Source organism: Solea senegalensis, linkage group LG1 (genome assembly GCF_019176455.1).
Source record: "Solea senegalensis isolate Sse05_10M linkage group LG1, IFAPA_SoseM_1, whole genome shotgun sequence".
Lineage (NCBI taxonomy): Eukaryota > Metazoa > Chordata > Actinopteri > Pleuronectiformes > Soleidae > Solea > Solea senegalensis.
The window spans coordinates 7756635-7776515 of record NC_058021.1 but is presented as its reverse complement, the minus strand read 5'-3'; the positions used below and the strand labels follow the sequence as shown (position 1 = coordinate 7776515).

Below are 19881 nucleotides of genomic sequence, written 5' to 3'. Positions count from 1 at the left end.
TGTCATGTTTCCTCTTCTTTATTACCAAGTAAAACAGATATTACATGATATTGATTTTTTTCTTCTTCATATATTTACTTTCAAAATCTTTGGATGGGAAATTTACATGACGTGTTTGCATATTCTGTGTCTACTGCAGTGAAAAAAATACAGCCAGAAAGTTGTGGGGAAAATAAAGTTCTCCCTCAGTCCTCTGATATTAGAGGAATGAGAGTCTGCTCTTTAATAAGGCAAAACAACATAAGCATTTCTAACAGAAACGTGGTGAAGCACTTCTCTCACTTCCTCTCGTCTAGAATTAAATATCACTTTACACCCAGGCCCAAACAGTGAGTGAACACAAAGCATTCCATAAAATGTGACGCTTGCATGTCCTCATGTGCACATATGAAATTTAGCCATGATTTGGTTCATGAATGAAACTGAAGATGTGCTTTGTGTGCAAGTCCATATCAGACGCATGGAATGAGCTTCTGTTGGGGTAGCAACAGGGAAACAGAGCGTGGAGGTTATGTAAAGGCAAAACGTCTCCTCTCATTGCACAGCTACTCATTAACATGTATCATGGCCCTATTGAAACTGATAAACTGGTATTGCATTGATAAAACTGGTCGTTAACAAATGCAGATTTCATGCGGCACCATTCGGAGTTATTTGTCAACACTTGTTTTGTACAAGAAACCCACATGTTAAAGAATAGGCGGAGAATGTGGCGTTGTCATTACACGGAACCTAAAATGTGTGATGAGCGCAGACATCAATTAACCAAGAGACAATCACAGACACACCTATACGCCCAGAGAAATATTTCAAACATAGCTTTTTATGTACACATTTTACACTTAAGATTTTTGTTCTTTTATATATTGCTGTTAGAAAATGATAAAATATTTATCAACGTGGTGGAAAAGAAACAAAATTAAAACAAGGACCCGAATAGTGCTACCTTCTCGATAGACATTACTCTTCGTTATGTCCCCAAGAATCTTTGTGGAGACTTCTGTCAAAGATCACAGTCAAATTAAGTGGCCTGTTTTCAAAGCAGCATTGAAGGCAACTCCCATAATCATCCTCCCAGGTCCTTTTGTATTTCTCCTGCAACGTAAAGCTCCTTGTTTCACCACTGTATGGCACTCACATGTGGCTCTGTTTATCTCTAAAACCTTAAGGCCCTTTCGAACATAAATCATGTTGTCAAAATAATTGACCCAAACCGTTCCAGTGAGAGTAGCAGCTTTCCCTTACAAATGTCACTTAATGGTTACAGACTCTGAGCAATCACACACCACCACAAATGCCACTCAAATATAGTTTCATGTGTCTCAGCATTGCACGTGCCCAGAGTGTAATGTCTCTGTTCTTCAGCAGGTCAAACCTCTTTAACTGCTTCACTTGACCAGTTGACAGTGTAATTCCACCAGTGATAATGTCAAATATGTGACGCTAAATTATCACACAAATAGCCTTTAACTTGTTCGATAAGTCAATGTGTTTGTTTGATGAAGTCACATAATAACCTGCTTCAGGAAGGAAATGTTTAATTATTTCACTGTTCACCAGCTTTTCGCTAACATTTTCTGTCTGCTGTAAAGTGATGAACTTTTAGTGAACTGTAGCTTCATCACAGGCTTTAAACTGAGTCATGTTAGTAATAGCATACAAGCAGATTTAACTCACTGAGCACCAAGTCATTTTGTTTTAGCTCAAATCGAATTATTCTTTCCCTGATGTCACACTCTCTTTAAAAAATACTCACGTCGTGCTCATTGTTTCCCCAAATAAGTTCCATTAAAAAGCACATTCAGGATTAAGCGTGCTGATTTCAATCTGCAAGTCAATTTGACTCTGATCGATCACCTCTTATCGCGAGACTAAAAGAATAGGCTTTGCAATAAAACAGACACAGAAAATCTATGAACAATACAGATTTTTCACACATGGTGGAAAAAAATCTGATTTGAGGTGGCAGTGTAAATCAGATATTACTATATAACCTATAACTTACAAGAATATAACTGCAAAGTAATCCTATACTACACTTACTTTTCTACATTGTCCACTCTTCTCAACTGTGTTTGAGATTGTTTTAGGATCATATAATCTATTCACATTATCTTTTACAGTGCATGTGCAATGACCAGTAATAGACAGGGGGGAAAAAAGAGAGAAACAAATGAATAAGGCTGCATCACTGCATAAATCCACAAGAACAAAGAATCAGGGTTTCCCTAAATGTTACTCTGTGAAAGCCCATCGGTTTTCCAAGGATTTACTTGCATAAACTCAGCAGCAGTCAGTCATCTGAAATGTGTCTGTGTTTTATGGTCTCTTATTCTGTCTACTTTCAACCATGAGTTCTAATGGCTGCTGCTACAGATGACGTTTCAAATGCACCGAACATGGGATGGATCCATTGTCTTCACAGTCAAAAGCCACTGATTCTCTTGGTCTTTCTCCACAAACGGGTCAATCAATTGTCCGCCAAATATTTCCCTGTGAAGCAGAATGAAACGTGTCAGCCCTGCGGTTCAAAAACAACAACAACAGTCAAATGGACATGTGCTTTTGTAAGTCGCTTTGGCTTTTGTAAGTCGCTTTGGATAAAAGCGTCTGCTAAATGACATGTAATGTAATGTAATGTAATGCATGTAAGGCTGGGTATCAAAACTTCCTCTGTATCCCTTGTTATCGAAAAATGTGTTGTTATTTGGTGTCAAAGGAGTTAAGCTCATCAATTTGACCAAGATCTAATGATCGGATGTCTTGAAACGTACAGGAAGTTACGACCACAGATGGAGCTCATATCAATACTCAGACTGACCTGAAGCAAATCTCTTCTTGACCAGCGATAGCCGATAGCCAGTGCCAACCAGCTGGATGTCACAGCCTGAAAGAGTGCTTCCCTCACTGGTGAACTGGACAGACAGCTGTGAGGGTTTACACGGACCCTCTGTCGTCTGAAACCGGCCCAGGAGAGCTCCTACTCCTACACATGATGACATTATACCTTTACTGCCCCGGAGAGGAACTTGCCTTGCATAAATTTATCAAAAAACACATGAATAAATAAACATACACAGGAATGTGATTAAGGGGGTTTAAATTGGGGCTTGTTGAATGTGTTGTACGTGTTAATTACAGGTCTGAGGGTGGACTGGCCATCTGGCATAAAGGGCATCGTCCTGGTGGACCGTTGACCCAATGTGGGCCGATCTGGTCCACAATGGGTTTTTTCTCTCTCTCTAAAGTCCCTCCAATTGGGACGGCCAATTGGCTACAGAGGGCTAGCAGTGTGTTGCCAGCATCAACACATATTATTGGTCTACGTTTGTCACTGTCAATCAATCAGAGAGCCCTGACAGTGCTGTCAATCACAACACAAACCAGGGTGGGCGGGTCTTCCTGGCATGGGCTGGAGTGGCGGGACGGGCTAAAAATGGATAAGCGTAAGAAACAACTGCGAATTAAAAAGCTGAAGTCTCTGGAGGTGGACGTTGCTAAATGTTCAAAATTGACAGACCTATTTGGTGTCGGGGTCACCACCCCAGCAGGCGCTGCTGAGCCGGGAGACGAGCGAGTGGAGGCGTACATGGTAAGTAACGTTAGCCTGGGGCTGGCTAGGCTACATTTTGAGACATGTCCAAAACAAAGTAGAAAACGTTTTTACATTGAATGTGATGTGAACTTATTAACTGCACACTTGTGACAACACGTTAGCCCAGAGTTGAAGGTGACTGTTGGTAGTTGTGGTTGATTTTGTTGAATTGCCGAATTGTGATATTATTATGGGCTAATGAGCTGTAAATAGAGTTGCAGAATCAAACTGTATTGTAAATACAGATGAGATTCTTTGAATTTTAGCACAAAATACAAGTAAATCTACAGGAAATAATTAGTTTAATTTGCAATCTTTGCCAATGAATTTATTGTAATCTTTCAATTAATTTATTGTTTAGTGCGGTGATAACTATTTCGTAGGTATAATTTGTGTGTAAATGTGTTACTTTTACTGTAGTTTTCAAATGGCTGTGTATAGTGCTGTCTTCAGCATTTTCAGGTATTTTCACAAAGATCTGATTTTTTTGCAATGAAAAACACTAGTGTCATAATGAAAACATGACAAAGCCATTAGTGTTGTTACGCTCATGAACGTTTAGTTCAATATGAACTAATCTTTTATCTTGTACATTATTCTGTGGTTTTGAGTTATTTCCCCATTCAATGATAAATGCTTTCCCTATGTCCAGCCCAGACAGGTTCAGGGCAAGTCCAGCTGATCAGTTCAGGGAGAGAGCCAGACCAATGCAGGCAGCCCAAAGACTGCACCACCTGAGAGGGAAAAGCCCTTACCTAGCCCTTACCTAACCCTAACTCTAACCCAGTACACAGATACTGAGTACAAGTTCTGTTTGCTGTTTCTTGCAGGTCATGAATTTGGTGAGGAGTGGAGCTGGCTGGCTGCGGACGAGGAAGTAGGGCAATATATTCATGTGCACTTTCACGTATATGAGCATGCATATCTATTCAGACCTGTAATTCATGTCTTAGACTTTTTCACACAGCTATAGATAATACATTTTTTTCAATTCACTGTTTATGGTTTCATAATGACTGAATCACTGTTAAAACAATACTGCTACTGTCTGTAATATGTTTCTATTTAGATTATTTGTCAGAATATTTTGTTATTATTGTCCGAGTTTGGTTTTAATTAATGCTGGGCTTACACCAAAAGATTTTCACAGTCACAGACTAAAAACTGAAAGGGTAACGTGAGGGTTCTTCCCGTTAGTCTTGTCCCACCCCTAGTCATAACATACCTTCTGTTGTGATTTGACACTATAATGAATAAAGACTGTTTGATTGCTATAGCTGTCATTTTAGTCCTTGAGTTCATAGTTACGTGCTTTATTTGTTAACTGCTATCAAGGAATATGACTTTCCTTTGTAGTATGCATGAGAGGAGATGCTGTGAGATTTGTGGACTTCTATGTAGTGTCTGCTGATAATGTAGTGGGCTGGTCTGGACAGAAAATGCCAGGACTGATGGTTCAATATGAAACACTAACACCCACCTCCATTTTCAGATCTATGAGAGAGACTGGAGATCTTCCACTGTATCGTCTGCTGCTCTGGATTCCTTGGGAAGAGAAAAAGTGTTTTGTCGCAGCAGACACGTTGTCTGAAAAGACAAGTAAAAGAAGAGTAAAAGTACAAGCAACCCTCACCAGGTGGCAGGTGGGATCATGGCCTGGAGTTTGGCGGCGCCTCCATCCACAGGTACCAGGAATTGGATGTTGTGTAGTGGGACAGGGGCAGCCATGGCCTCAGTGTTGTACTTGTAATCTATTCTAAGGTCTGTGCTGGCGGCATCGCCTCGCCAGCTGACTGCTAGGTTCAGAGGAGTGGACTGGATCCCCTCTGCGGACACCTGAGACACATAAACACACAAGACGGTGAGATAGAAGAATGTATGGATGCAAAACATAGACACAATGGAGGGATACCTACCTGATATTTGATCATATCCACGTTGTAGTATGTTGCCTGAGGCTTCTGTTCAGCCACTCTCTTCAAATGACTCATCAGGTTTGGCATATTTACCCAGAACTCCTTAGTTTCTACACTGTCTGCTGTGGAATCACTAAGGCATGAGAGGAACACAGTTAGATATTACATATTCATTCATTTCTTTCATAAGTGACTGTAACTTCTGAAGTTACAAAGTAATCTATGTCCATATGTTTTTTTTCTGTGTTGTTTTTGTTACCAGCAGAGCAGCTGTGGGTTAGGAAGGACCTGCTCCAGTCGCTCATAGCTGCTAATGCTAAAGGTGAGGATGGGTTGGGACGGTTGGCTTGCAAAGTGCCTGGTGATGCCCGCAGGAAAAGATAGCACCATCTCCCCAGTGATCTTCACGACACATCTGGGACAGAGAGACGAGGTGAGGCCAAACTCAAATATCAGGCTGAACACAAATCATTTTTTGCACCTTCAACATTACAACTACAACTACAGTACTTCACTTCATTAGTGGAAATCTTTCCAAAACAGAAAATGCAGGCTTACTTGCTGGGATCAGCGCCTTTGAAGTAGGCATTGATGGTTTCTGTGAAGGCAGCTGCCACAGGCAGAGTGTCCTGAGGTCCCATGGTGAGTGGACTGGGTCCTCTAGAGCATCCTGAAGAAAATACACATGTATATTTTTTTTAGAAATCTTATAGGAAAGCATACGATTCCCGGTCAGACCTGGTATTAACATCTGTTCTCAGTGATCCAAAAACGCATGTGGCTAGTGCTAAATATGACATTAAACTGCATATGATCACATCTGGCACAAGCAGCCTTTATTGGAATAGACAAAGACAGGGGAAACTGATTGAAAGGTCTTTCTGTGCTGTTACATTATCATGAAATTGCTTAATTGTATAGTACAGAAAAACAACATATAGTGATGTTAATATTGTGGCAGTGAGTGCTGATTAGTTTATAAAAGAAACCTGAAACTGACATGGATCAGGAACATGATAGTGTGTCTTTTTTTTGAGATAGGATATGAGGACACATTTAAGACAAACTGGGAGCGTTCACAACTGTACTTCACGCCTGTATCCATGATTGGATCACTCAGGAAGAATGTTAATAGTATTACAGGGTCATAATGTAAACTACAGCTTTTCCCTGGGTTGCACAAAAGTTTAGCCGTGGGTGATCACACAGAACAGGGGAGTATAAACAAACACACAAAAAAGCAAAACTGAATCCTACATTTGTGACTCTGGTATTGAGGTGAGGGAGCAGGACATAGGATAGGGTGGACAGCAGTAGTGTGCCTCACTGGACATGAGTGTGGACAAGACCGCAGGTAGAAATAGTGCAGGTGCTTTCATTACATGCACTGGAGGGACTTCTGGCTGGACTCACCTTCAAAAGCTAAATAAAACCTGCCATGGTCAAACCATACCAGAGGCTGTGACGCCTCTGAGAGAGAGAGGAGACATGAGGAGGAGAGAATCGTGGAGAGGGGACAAGAATGTGAGGCAAGGACACAGTGATGAGTGACAGACAACATGGGCTCAATCTGACAAGTTCACACTACACGACTTTCGGAGTCGCACGGTCGCTGTGCATGGGATTGAGTTCATGCTACATGAGTTCAGCCACTACATGATCTGTCACCTGGAGGAGCCGTCTACTAATATACATCTATAGACTGTGTATAAGATAACTGTGTATAAAGCATGTAACGGATGATATGGTTGATAATGTATGGCACCTTATCGGCTGACCGCTGCCCAACAGAAGCCAAGATTACGTCCAGTTTTATATAAAGGATTTGTCACAGAAACAAATGAGAATGAAAGAAAAAAACAGGAATAATTTAGCTCCATTTCATGTTTACAGGTCTGACTGCGTTTGCTCGGAAAGTCTAATCCATTTGGGGAGGTGTGAATGTGCAACCGAACCAAATGCTGGAAGTGGACTACAACGCAGGGCATTGTGGGTAACCGCTACAAAAACAAACGTGAGTGTAGAATGATTGATATGGCTGAGCCCATTGTTGCAGTGTATATGTGTCGTATGTTCACATGAAACTAAATAAAAATAACCCGAGACTGATTTGATGCAGCTCCATGTTTTGCTCTTATGTGGCCGAAACAGAAGTTGTCCTGCATTAACCAACAGATGAGCGAGTTTTCTTGTTGATTGTTTGTCTTGTCTTCTCCTTCAGTAATTCTTAATGCAGCGCCGCTTCAGGCGAGGAGGGGAATACGTTATTCAAAAGGTTCATTTTGTTTGACTAAAGTGCAAAAGTGTGACTGGGACTGTGTGAAAACGACTTTAGATGTAATACTTTTCTTTTTCTGTTTCCTTCTATTTCTCTGATGAACACTTATTTTATTCTTGTTTGGGTTTCAGCTGTTGCACCCTGTCCTGACTGGCTGGCGTAGCTGGAGTCATTCACTGTGACTTGAAAGCTCGTCTGCAATTGAATAATAGGGCTGAAAATCATGTGGTGTGAACTAGGCTTAAAGACCAGGCTGACTTGTGAGTGGTGTACCTGCAGTGGACATGCTGAGGTCCCTCCCTAAGGTTGGAGTAGATGCTGCACTTTGCGAGGTAATGGAGGAGATGGAGGAAGAGCTCTCTGCCCGGGCCAGGGGGGCGAACGGCGGGGGGCTGCCTGAAACCGGTGGACTGAAGGGTCGAGTCTGGAGACAGTACACAAACTGTGAATCTGCTGTCTGCGAGTGCGAATGAAGAAAAGGAAGAGTCAGACTGAATTAATTCACCTGTGTCATTTATGAAAAACAAAGGACAGAAAGACAAATAGAGACAGAGAAATGGAAGTACCAGGTCTGTGATTGGCTTCCCCGGGGGCAGTTTTGGTCGTGAGGACGGTCGAGGTGGAGGAGGTGGAGGGACTGGGCTACCTCGAGACTGAGGCGTGGCAGGACGAGCTGGAGACGAGGGGCCTGCGGTACATACCAGTGTCTGTGGTTAGCACTGCCTTCAGATCACAACAAGAGGATTATATTCAACATCAGCATCATCATTTTTCACTGTCTGAAGATGAATTGTGTAATTTCACATTTCACTTCCACAACTAATGTTAGATTGTTTGCCTCCCACTACAGAAGATGACAAAAACAAAAGCAGGAGAAACATCAGAGGTGTGAGGCTGGTGTTAGGATGACTTAAGCGTTGTGGGAACACAAGTGGTGAGATGTGGCCATGTGATAAAAACAGAAACTATAACGTTCAACATAACATAGGTTTTCACTGAACACTATTTAATAAATGATAAATGTGTGATAACTGGTATCTATTTAATATGTAATTAATACAGCCTGAAATCCTTTGTCAGTGTTTACCTTGGAATCAGAAAGAAGAAACCACAAAGCACATCCTGTTTAACTATTTGATTTAAATGTTAAAACTCTAATTGAAATGACTGAGGATTAGGGAAACAGAGGCTGTTGCTCAAATGTATCATACCATCAGAAGTGAGAAACCATACACATATTTATTGTAGCTGTAGTATTGAAATGTTGATCCTATGTGGCTTATAGATAATGAAACACAAATATATATTTGTGCTTACATGAACAAGCATCAGTCTCTTTTTAAAGGGCATTAAACTGAAGATTCGGTATTTAGCATTTCTATTTCATTATAATAAAACAAAGTTTCGTATCACTCATACAATCATGATTTCCTTCACCATTAGGTTGTTTATAACAACAATGATGTTGTGTTGACTGAAGATCAGTTGCGATAAAAGAAACTAAAGTTTGACATAATAGTAAAGAAAAACAACCTTAAACCAATATCAAGCATAATAAGTGACTGTTCTGTAGTGGGATCAGATCATCAAATACAAACCAATCACAAAGAACAAATGTATTTTAGGCATAATTGTGTGATCGTTTTGTTACAGAACGGCAGCCTAATTGGCAAGAAGGAGAGCAGAGTACTCACTGCTGCCTGAGTGGGGCCCAGGAGAAGACATAATAGATCTGTAGGTGGTTGGAGGAAGAGGAGGTGGCGTTCCCCTGAAGCTTGGAGTCAGCTCTCTAGGTGAGCCCACAAAGTCTGGGATATCATCTCTCAGGTATCCACTGTCTGGGGTTCTTCTTCCTCCTGCTCCCCCCAGGACCAGGGGAGAAGTAAATCCTGTCCGAGGAGATCTCCGCTCCGCTGGTAGAGGGGGCACCGGGCTGATGGGGACAGGACAGGAAGAGTATCCTGCAAACCGCAGCACCTCCTCGTCGATCGCCTCCTCATCGAGGCAAACTGGAGACGAATTAGAGGAAGAGAAGTTGGGAGGCAGGGGAGGGGCTGGTTCATCCGGAGGAGGAGGTCCGAGCAGAATGGAGGGGGGTGAGTCTGGTGGTGTAAAAGGAGGAGGAGACCCGGGTGAAAAAGGTGGAGGCGAAGGTGGGGGCTCATTCGGCGGTGGACCAGGAGAAAGGCAGGGGGTGGAGGGAGTGGACGAAGGCGTGTCTGGGGGAGGAGAGTCCGGTGGTGGTGGGGGAGCAGGTTCATCAGGTGGTGGAGGTCTGTCCTCAGTGAAAACAACCCATCTGGGCGACATTGTCTCTTCGCTGGCGCGAGGACTGTCAACGGGGCCAAACACATCGTCAAGGTCGGGGCCCGTGGAGCCACGGTAGGAGGCGGGGGACAGGACGTTCAGGTAGATCGGGGCTGAACTGCGAGCTCCTCTTCCATTGGGTAGATCAGCTGCAAATAGTGGGAAGAAGGCCTTAATTAACCACTCTCATGGAATTTAAAGGTCCAACGTGTAACATTTATGAGGTTTTATTGACTGCGGAATGGAAGATACTCCCCACAAGTATGTTTGTATCAGTGTATAATCGCGTTAATATTTAAAATTGCAGGGGTTTCATAGCCCTGCATGTACTTTTTGTGTGTGTTGTTGACTATTATGCCCCCTGTTTGGTCTTCATGAAAAGAAACAATGTAAATGTATTAGTTGTATACTGCGTCCTTCTTCGTGTTCGTGTGTGCACAGCAGCCGTTTAACCAGAAGTGCTCTGAATGACTGGGTGGTCAGAATATGGTGGTTTGAATGTCACAGATGTATGTTTGATGTATGATGTAGAGTTACACACTACAGCCTTTTAAGCAAGGACCTTGCAGCAGCCTGAATGGATATGTGTGTTTTATGTTTTCAAGCATGAAAAGTGGGAGAGTTACAGTATTTGTACACTATGGACCTTCTACAGTTTAAATACTTTCAGATGAACTTACCTGCAGAGTCTGAAGAGTAGCCATAATGACTTCTTGATGGAATGTTTTTTGGAGGAAGCGGAGGAGGAGCTGCAACATGGATGACAGGGTCAGGTCAGTACAGCATGTCAGATTATATGATGCATAAACACATCCTGGCACAGGGACCCTCACCTCCCACTGGAAAACTTCTACTGAGCGGTGATTCTGACCGTGATCTTGATTCTCCCCAGATATCCGTAGGAACCACTGTGAATGACAAGTAGACAATCACCATCACCTCTGTAATCTCTGCTGTCAAACTGTTCTTGATTATGGTCTAGTGATAAGGGTCGGACCATCATATCTGGCATATTTGGTCTCTGAAGGCAGGCCAAAAAAGGCGGGAACGTTCTGTGATAGCCGGTCACTGCAGAGGAAGAAGCACAAAAAGGAAAAGTGGCTGAAATAAATAGATTATTCTACAACAGCGATTTCAACAACTTAACACAGGATTATTACTCTAAACCAATGATTCCCAAAGTATGAGCCACGTCCTCCTGGTGGGCCCTGAAGGTACTGCAGGTGGGCCATGAGAACAAATAAACAGGTTTCAGATAAACAAGAAGCACCTAAGTAACTTTAAAAAGTCACTTTAGCTTTTACTGCAAGGTAAATTAAATATGGAGAAATTAATTTTGTACCCTTGACATGGAAAGGCCAGTTTCAAATGTTTTAAATTGTAGAACGTAACTCTTAAATATCTGTTACCTTCAAAACATTGTCAAATCAGCTCAGGTGAGACAGTTGCAAACAGGTTGTCCACAAAAAAAAACAAAAAAACTATGTGATAATTATAGTTTTTTTTAATTTTTGTGTTACTGGTCAATAATCACACCTTGGCATCTCAGGGACAGGACTTGGAGTCGGCGTTGAGCGTCTTGGTCTGACAATCTCCTCACCTAATGGAAGAAATGACTCTGTTATTCTTGTGTTTGACAAGGAAAATGCACTGCTTTATTATGAAGCCGCAGTTTGTTCAATCAAGTGTACTCACAGGACAAATTTCTTTTTATCTGCCCCTGTAAAAGAAACAATTCAAAACAAAAGATGAATAAAGGAGGTGGGTAATAAAGAATGAAAGTACAAACATAACAATTTTCTTTTTTTTAAAAAAACAAGTGACAAATCGCTTGGACCAAATATTTTAAATTCTTTAATAGTTTTCTGAAAGTGGACTCTACATTATCTGAGATGTGGTTACTTTTTAAGTTGCTGTTTGTCCTGTCTTGTTTCTGAACAGGTCAGAGGTCAAAGAGCAGTGTTACAGGCTGTCTGATGCAGACCGCCAGCAGAGGGCGTGATCAACTCACCGGGCTGCGTCTCTGAGACCAGCAAAAAGGAAGAGAGAACAGACCTGGGTCAGAGAGTGAGTGACAAATCAGTTAAGTGGACACCAACTTAAACTGCACACACCGCATGTCTTTACTTTCACCGCAAAGCTGCGACATTAATGCAACAGGAGCCATAACACGCTGAGATTATGGGGACAACACCAGCAACATCACCTACAACACACACACAGAGCTGCACACTCAAACAAGACACAAGTCTCTGAGCATTTAACTGAGACCAAATCAGTAGGTATGAAGCTTTGTGTGTGTGTTATGATTATGGTGCATTATGTAATAGCAATGCTTTGCCAGAAAGGGCCAAGTAAAGCTTTTGGTGAACAAAAACCAACAAAATGAACAAAATAATCTATTGTTTTCAAGGCCTAAAAAGGGTACAAACACAGAGAGTGAGTCCATGCAGAGTCACACTGAGTTGGGCTGGGCGGTATATGGCCAAAAACATCAACTATGTTTCATATTAGTCAGTATCAATAACTATTACCATAAAATGCCAGAAAATTAAGGTTTTTCTCCTGAGTGAAAGTTGAAGAAACCAGATAATTGTGTTTTTTTACAATTATTTATGGACAGGCATCAACAAACAGTTGCAGTGTATATTGTTGTTGAATTATTGCGCAGCCCAATTCATAAGTGAATTATTACGGTTTGTGAATGGGGGCGGGGTTATCGGGCATCTCTTTTCAGTTAGCTCATGCCGTGCAGTCGCTCTCTTCACGGTGATACGAAGATGAAAATGTGTGACAGGCTTACCGGACTTCTCTTCTACAAGATGTTGGCAGACGAGTTTTGAAAAAACAGAAGGCAAAAAAAAAACAAGGAGGCAGTTACAGAGACAGATGTAAGTAATGCAGTATGTAATATAGCTGCAGTGTGTAAACCAGAGGTGTCAAACTTGCCACATGTGGCCCATTCCTAAAATGAAATAGCTGGTTTTCATGTTTATAGATTAATTTTGCATCATAAATATTTTTTATGATGTGAACTACATATAATTCTTTGTGAGAACAAGTCTGTTATTTTGAGATTATGTGAAATATCGTCATTACAGTGAATGACTTTTTGAAGTTTGAGGCCCCTGGTGTACACATTATGTGCTTTGTAGAGTAGGAAAAAGAGCGAGTTGATCAGCAGCACTCACCAGAGATGGCGAGAGTGCCAAACCTCCCACTGAGGCTTTTAGCTCGTCCATAGTTGGAGGGACACACTTGGCACTGTCCGGCACGAGCGGCTTGATCTTAATTTTGAACTTTTTCTTGCTGTCCTCGTCGTCTTCTGAGTCGCTGGAGGAGAAAAAGTGCTTACCTTTGGAAGCAAGTGAGGTCTCGTCAAGGACAAAGCAGAATAAGTACAATATGTAATAACAGCAATGGAGAGTGATTCAATTTCATGCAGCTTTTAAAGCTGTTCCTTCATCCTTTTAAAATATGGACATTTTACTGAAAGACGCTGTTCATGTGCAGAGCAGCGCTGCAGCACCGGAGTGAGACATCTGCTCGGTGTCTCCATGTGTCTCTGCTGCCTCGGCTAATTCATCCTGCTCTTTAAGAATCTACGTCAAATCTACAGCTGCTGACACCTGTGGGAGCAGGAACTTAAAATACCTGTGAACTGCAGGTCAGTTGTTAATGAGAGCTGTGGCTCTGTGATAGCTGAGGAGTCAATTCAAATATAATATGACTTCTTACCTGCGGCCCTGACACTTGTTTAGTTTCTTGTCAGACATTTGGTGTGGTGAAAGAGTGATGGATTATTGAGTCGACCAGTTTAATACTGAACCAGACTCATCCAATGAGTCATTCAGCCAAACAGGCCAATAATTTTTGTAGATCTGCTCCCACCACCCACCGCTCCTTCTTTCCAGTGAAAGGATATCATCGCCTTCGTCACCAGGCCGCAAGCTGAATCCCTCCTCATCCACATCAGGAGAGGCCTGCACAAAAGAGAAGAGGAGGCATAGAGTCGTTTCTAGTGTATCATACACACTGGCTCAGCCAAGCTGCTAAACTCATGCCTCTGAGTTACTTTGTTTAAAAAACGCGGATCCTATTTCACAGATGTCTTGCCAGAGACAGTCGGCTTCCTGACTGACTGACTGTACGGCTACTGTTACATGACCCTGATCGCAACAGCACGTCGCACTGTATATTTACTGCACAGAGCTGCAGAGTCTCTGCTGAGCATAGAAGTAAAGAGTAATTAAAACAGGAGAGTAGATTGTGTGTACTCACATATCTGTCCCAGTCAATCTCCCCATAGAAACCATTGGGTGCCCCATTGGCCTTTTTCTATTAATAAAATGGAGAGGTTTACATTTGAGTCAGTAACGGTGACATTCAATGTCTAAGAGCATATTCTGGTATCAGGATATGATGAGCAAATACCAGAATTGTTAGAAACATGTCTGACCGTTATTTATCATGGTCATAATGATCGTCCACATCTGCATGCAGTTTATATGTGCAATGAGACATTTTGGGGATTTTGGGTAAACTTGCTAAACTGTTGTGAGGTTTTTGGTTTTATATTTGTTGCCAAATCAGACTTTTTAAATGTTGTAATAAAATGATTTATTATCTTTTAAAGGTAATAACAGTACATGGAATGACGGTACATGACAATATCTTAACTCTCTTTAACACCTCTATATTTGGACGCATTCTTTTGTTAAAAGTCACAAGATAAATCCAAATCCTGGGGGGGGGAAAGAGTTAACTTAAAGGTCATAATTCAAGAATGAACAAAAAAAAAAAACCTACGCTTCCTTTCTTTCCACTTCCAGTCCCTTCTTTGTCAGGCGAGCTCCTGTTTCAGGTGACAAGAGAGAACAAATATTTTGATCATACTTTTCTCATTCCACCTGGGATTTCAAAACCTGGTTTAAGCATAGTCCAATATCATCCTTGAGTTAAAGTAATGCATCTGTCCATATCTTACTCTCACAAATAAATACACATTTGTACAAAAGCCCTTTTATGAGTCACAGTTCTCAAATGTTACATTTCTGAACTCAAGCAGCCAAATACAAGAACTTGGCCGCAGTAAAAATGCTGTTTAAAATGAGCAAATGAGTAAAAAATAATCAGTTTCAGAGTATTAAGTTTTAATCACATTATCTAAGTGTAGAATTGCCATGCTGTTTGTTAAGCTGTAAGCGTGTTTGTGATCAAACTCACGCTGCGTCTGCATCCTTGTCTTTCTTTCGTAAACCCAGAGCTTTCCTGGTTCGGTTTTTGAGTCCTGAAAACACACAGAGAGACACAGAGAGAGGGATCCATTTAAAGTCTAGCAACACAGACAGGACACGGGCTTGTGCAATGTATCAGTTTCAGACACAAACATCCTGCCATCTGAAACAGGCCCGAGCATAAAACTTAGCCATGCAGACCGTGCAATTTCCTTAAGTGTCCTCTCCCTGACAATATAAAATGGAGAGGAAACTCGAGCAAAGGTTGATCAATCTGTACACTTCATTAGCGAGATTCGATGGAGGCTGGAGGGGAGGAGCAGAGCAACTACAGTAGATGCCAACACCCCCAGCAGCAAAACCAACATGTCTCTAGTAGAAAACACATAATACAGAGGGTGTGTTTCCTGTGACGTCACTTTTCATCATTAGAGGAGAGTAGAGCTGTTTAAAACCCCAACAAAGACTTTTTCTTGAACTTGAAAAACTTGTGTCACAGGAAAAGCAAAAATGTATTTTCTGGCTACTAATGAGAAAAGTTCATAATTAGCTTGTCGTCTTTTAATTGTGCTCAAAACACTGTGTATTACCTCCGTTACCTCCGTAAATACTGTTGTGTTTAAAACTTGTTCCTCAAAATCAAATCAAAGTAAACCGTGAGCCTTGCATTTATTTTCCATCATCACACTGAAATCGTACCAGCAGCAGCACGGCTGTGCAGTGCACTGTACTCTGGCTCATTTGCTGGACATGAAGCCCTCCTGAGCGCTGAAGGACATGTCGGGGCCTGTGATGTATTAGAAGATAACTGGGCTGCTCAACACTGATTACTCCTGCATCATGTGCTCTTCATCAGTGGAGGAAGCTTTGTACAGGGCACTATGCCCCTGTCTTGCATGTTTTCTTTTGCTGTTATTCAGAAATCTGTGGGAAACTGAGATTCAATAAAATTCTGATTTTTGAATGGAAATAGAGTGACACAAACTGACTGCATGATCACCACATGCTGTTTACACAACTGTGTGTATAATTCAATTGACAAAAACTTGCTGGTTTGTTATCAGTCACAGTTTGTGGCGTTTATGACTAGAGAGTGCAGCAGAAAGCTCTAGAAGAAACCCAGTAACTGATATAAGGTTTCCCCCAGAGCTGTCAAACTCTTCTCTATGCCATGAGCATTAGAAGAATCTTTATAAATTCCAAAAAATGACTGAGGCAGTTGTCCACAGTGCAAAACTGGGAAAAATCTTGTTCTTCGTCATTATTTACACACATAGATGGACTCACGACAGGAACAGTACAACCAATGTCCGGACCAACCAGTTCTGACCAGTGAGGATTCACTCAACATGTTATAGCACTAACAGTGTTATAACATGCTGCCTCCCAGTCCCTCTCTTCCACTACTGTTTGTACACTGACACCAAGTACAAATAGTACAAATGTGCTGACTGCAAGTACAGTATTCACCGTACTCTTACCTTGAATACAACATTTTATATGACTTTATTACAACTGTAACACAGTGTTAACTCCACGATGACCTTCTGCAACTGCACCTTGGTCACTGAGTTACATTACCTCGCCCCAACTCATGTCCTGCAACAGTGAAACACCACTGGCTGATGCCATATTTGTGCCCTTTTTTTAGAACGCACGTGCATCACCGCCCACTCCGTTCCACTCAGCTTTCAAACACGGCCACATAATCCAGTGACTTTCCGTTATCTTTGCACGTTTGCTGCAAATAATCCCTCATTTCAAAATTCTAAATCCTTTTGGGGTTTTTTATTTGTATGCACTCTGAGAATTAACCGCAATCAGAGACGAGAAGATGTTTGTGAGTGCGTTTAACGATACTGAATCACCCACATGCCATTAAGGCAGCACACACACCGCACCTTTACGATGCTGTGAGCAGCGCATGCTCACAAAGGCGACAGTAAACGTGTGACATCTGTGTTGAGTGTGGAACTGAGTACAATGTCAAAGAGAGGCTGACTGCGAGCCTTCTACTAATAATAGCCACCTTCCATTACCACATTGGCATTAATGGATGGTACAGCATCTCTCATGTCGGCTTGTATGTATGATGTAGTTCTTCTATCACAGTTTATGACTCACTTAACTGCACTCAACCACTCGACTTTGGTTAATCCTGTATGCAACACAGGGACCGTATATGCAAATATACTTTGTAAGTAAAAATAATGTTGTAATAATAATTTTACAGCGATTATAAACTTACACAAACATACCCTTGGGCTGTGTATTCAATTTCTGCCAGTAAATCCCCATTGATGTGACACACTGGACATTTAATTTAACTCATTTTTAATCACTATGTCAAAGAATGGCTGGCACTGACTGTGGCACTACAAAATAAGTAACCTTAGGCAGTGTTTTCAAGTCACTATAAAGGTATGAACTCATTCACTGTGATCCTAATAATGTAGGCTCACCATAATCAACTAAATGAGAGTGATCTTTATCATATTGTGAAATCCCTGGCAAAAAAATACATTTCCTGGCAGGAGATGTATGATTGGAAGTAGCTAAACAGATTTTTCCTCACTTCGAGATATGCTGAGCATACAGTATAACCAGAGTCAGAGCAGTGCACAGTCACACGAGTAAACACACACGCAAACACAACATGATAGAGAAACGCAGACACACACACACACACACACACACACACACACACACACACACAAAACAGGAACACCAGTAAGTGTTGCAAATGCCACTTCTTCTCTCCTCACACCTTTCCCTTCATCTCACACACATCTCCTCTCGTCCTGTCACACTGTCACGGTCATGCATGCATACAGTCAGGCAGATCACATCACTGGATTCAATGGCCCACCAGGACACAAGAGGGTAGAAGGAGGACACAGAGGCACACATGATGGAAAATAAAAGAGGATCAGAAGGAGAACACAAACGGATAATTCACCTTGCATCATCTTTGCAGATTTTCATCCTATGTTGCCTTCTGGTTTGCAGGCAAAGGCAAACGGAGAAGTCCTGCCGGTCAAAGGATGCCTGGGCAGGGCATGGCTAATTCTGCACAGCTCCTCCAGCAGCAAAGCACGATGTTGATTCCCCTCCACCCACAAGGGCCCTACCCCCGGACACCCGCTCAGGGAGGTGGTGAGAGGCAGAAGCAGAGGTTGGAGGACACAATGCCAGGAGACACTCGAGCGATATGCGGCTAATCCAGGGGAAGGGGTCCTCGGTGTGTGCGTGCTAGGCCCCAGACACTGCACCGACACACGCCATCTCTGTGAGGGGGGGATGCTGAGGAAAGGCGAGGGAGGGAGAAAAAAAAACCACAGTGAGAGAGAGAGAGAGATGAAGAGAGAGGGGAGGAGGGAGGCAGTGGGAGGCTTGCTGATGTCACATCTGCACTAAACCAATCCCTGTAACCATGGTCACATGGCTGCTGTCCCCTGATGCCTTGGCAGCGCTCTCCTTGCCTTGAGTTGCCTCTGTAGCCAACTGCATACGCATTACACAAGGTCTTACATGATATCATGCTAAATATGAGCTCACATTTCAATCCCAGTGAATCTAAATCTCTGATTTGCTTTTAAAAAACACAGAATGTTTACACATTTCTGAACATATTGTATGTACAAAATGTACATATTGGGACAATAAGGGAAAAGGTGATAAAGAATATTCTTTTAAGCCCTTTGTTGAATTTGCTCTTTAATATGCTAACAGGGAACCAGTGACCTGGGGGGATAACAGAAAGCAGTTTATTATTTTAATAATATTAATATAATAAATATAAATAATATAAATATAATGTTTTATTTGTTTAGATGGAGCCACCTAATGTGCCGTGTAACAAAAAGCTGATTCATTGTTTATATTTTATCAGAAAGGACAAGAGCTGATTTGGACGTGAATTGAGATGATGTTAGACACAAACACATGATATTTGGAAGCAGCGCGGTATTAAATGACTGAAGCGAAATGTCACCAGTGTAATGATGAAGGAAATGTCTTTGGGCAGATTACAGGACATGGGAGATGAAGATGAGCTGTCAGATAAATATGAAGGAAACCAGTCTGAACCAGAACCAAGGAGATACTTGAAGATTAGAGAATGTGTTGGAATAATCTGGTCTGCACTGTCAAAGGCTGGATTTAGACCCATTAGACAAAAGAGTATGAGGAGGCCAAGTCGAATTTTGTCCTGTGGAAAAACTCTGAAGGCAGAGTGGATTTAAAGGAAATAAAAGTGCAGTACACTGACACACAACTGCAAATTCCACCATTCTATCTATTGTTAAAAAAAAATGTGTGCTTGTGTGTCAGCACGCACACTGTCAGCTGTAATCACAACACAAGCTCAGTGGGAGGAGGGGCCTGATATTGTAGCCTGGAAGCAAAAGAAAGGAAAGGACAAACTGTGACTGAGTGTTTCACTTCAGCTGCTGCTCACATGCGTTGCTGAACCATTCAGCTGCTTTGGAGGCTTGTGTTTTGGGCTGCTGGAGCTGAATGACTCACTCCTTGCTGATAGAGAAAGAA

At 41.9% G+C, this 19881-nt stretch overlaps 1 protein-coding gene across 7 annotated transcripts; it reads right to left on the bottom strand.

Annotated features, from left to right (window-relative positions):
* Positions 1 to 2: 2 nt before the first annotated feature.
* Positions 3 to 18675, bottom strand: LOC122772594 (SH3-containing GRB2-like protein 3-interacting protein 1). 7 transcript variants are annotated; one of them, XM_044030783.1, is made up of 24 exons: positions 18293 to 18675; positions 15323 to 15386; positions 14906 to 14951; positions 14378 to 14434; positions 14022 to 14079; positions 13288 to 13463; positions 12900 to 12911; positions 12108 to 12119; positions 11792 to 11816; positions 11633 to 11696; positions 11094 to 11164; positions 10930 to 11004; positions 10777 to 10845; positions 9484 to 10245; positions 8356 to 8477; positions 8063 to 8246; positions 6925 to 6981; positions 6070 to 6181; positions 5771 to 5926; positions 5512 to 5644; positions 5229 to 5431; positions 5076 to 5140; positions 2822 to 2980; positions 3 to 2493 (listed from the first exon to the last, which is right to left on the bottom strand). In XM_044030783.1, the coding sequence occupies exons 1-24, from the start codon at positions 18300 to 18302 to the stop codon at positions 2471 to 2473; spliced, it is 2715 nt and encodes a 904-aa protein (XP_043886718.1). In that variant the 5' UTR covers positions 18303 to 18675; the 3' UTR covers positions 3 to 2470. The 7 variants fall into 7 exon arrangements, with proteins under 7 accessions (XP_043886718.1, XP_043886711.1, XP_043886731.1 ...); XM_044030776.1 differs by having other exon boundaries at positions 2822 to 2986; positions 18293 to 18674; XM_044030796.1 differs by having other exon boundaries at positions 2822 to 2986; positions 8063 to 8213; positions 18293 to 18674.
* Positions 18676 to 19881: the final 1206 nt, after the last annotated feature.

Coding starts and splice junctions, on each gene's coding strand:
- LOC122772594 (XM_044030776.1), bottom strand. Junction 5,927..6,069: donor AAAGGCGCTGATCCCAGCAA/GTAAGCCTGCAT, acceptor TCTCTGTCCCAG/ATGTGTCGTGAAGATCACTG. Junction 5,645..5,770: donor AACCCACAGCTGCTCTGCTG/GTAACAAAAACA, acceptor CTCATGCCTTAG/TGATTCCACAGCAGACAGTG.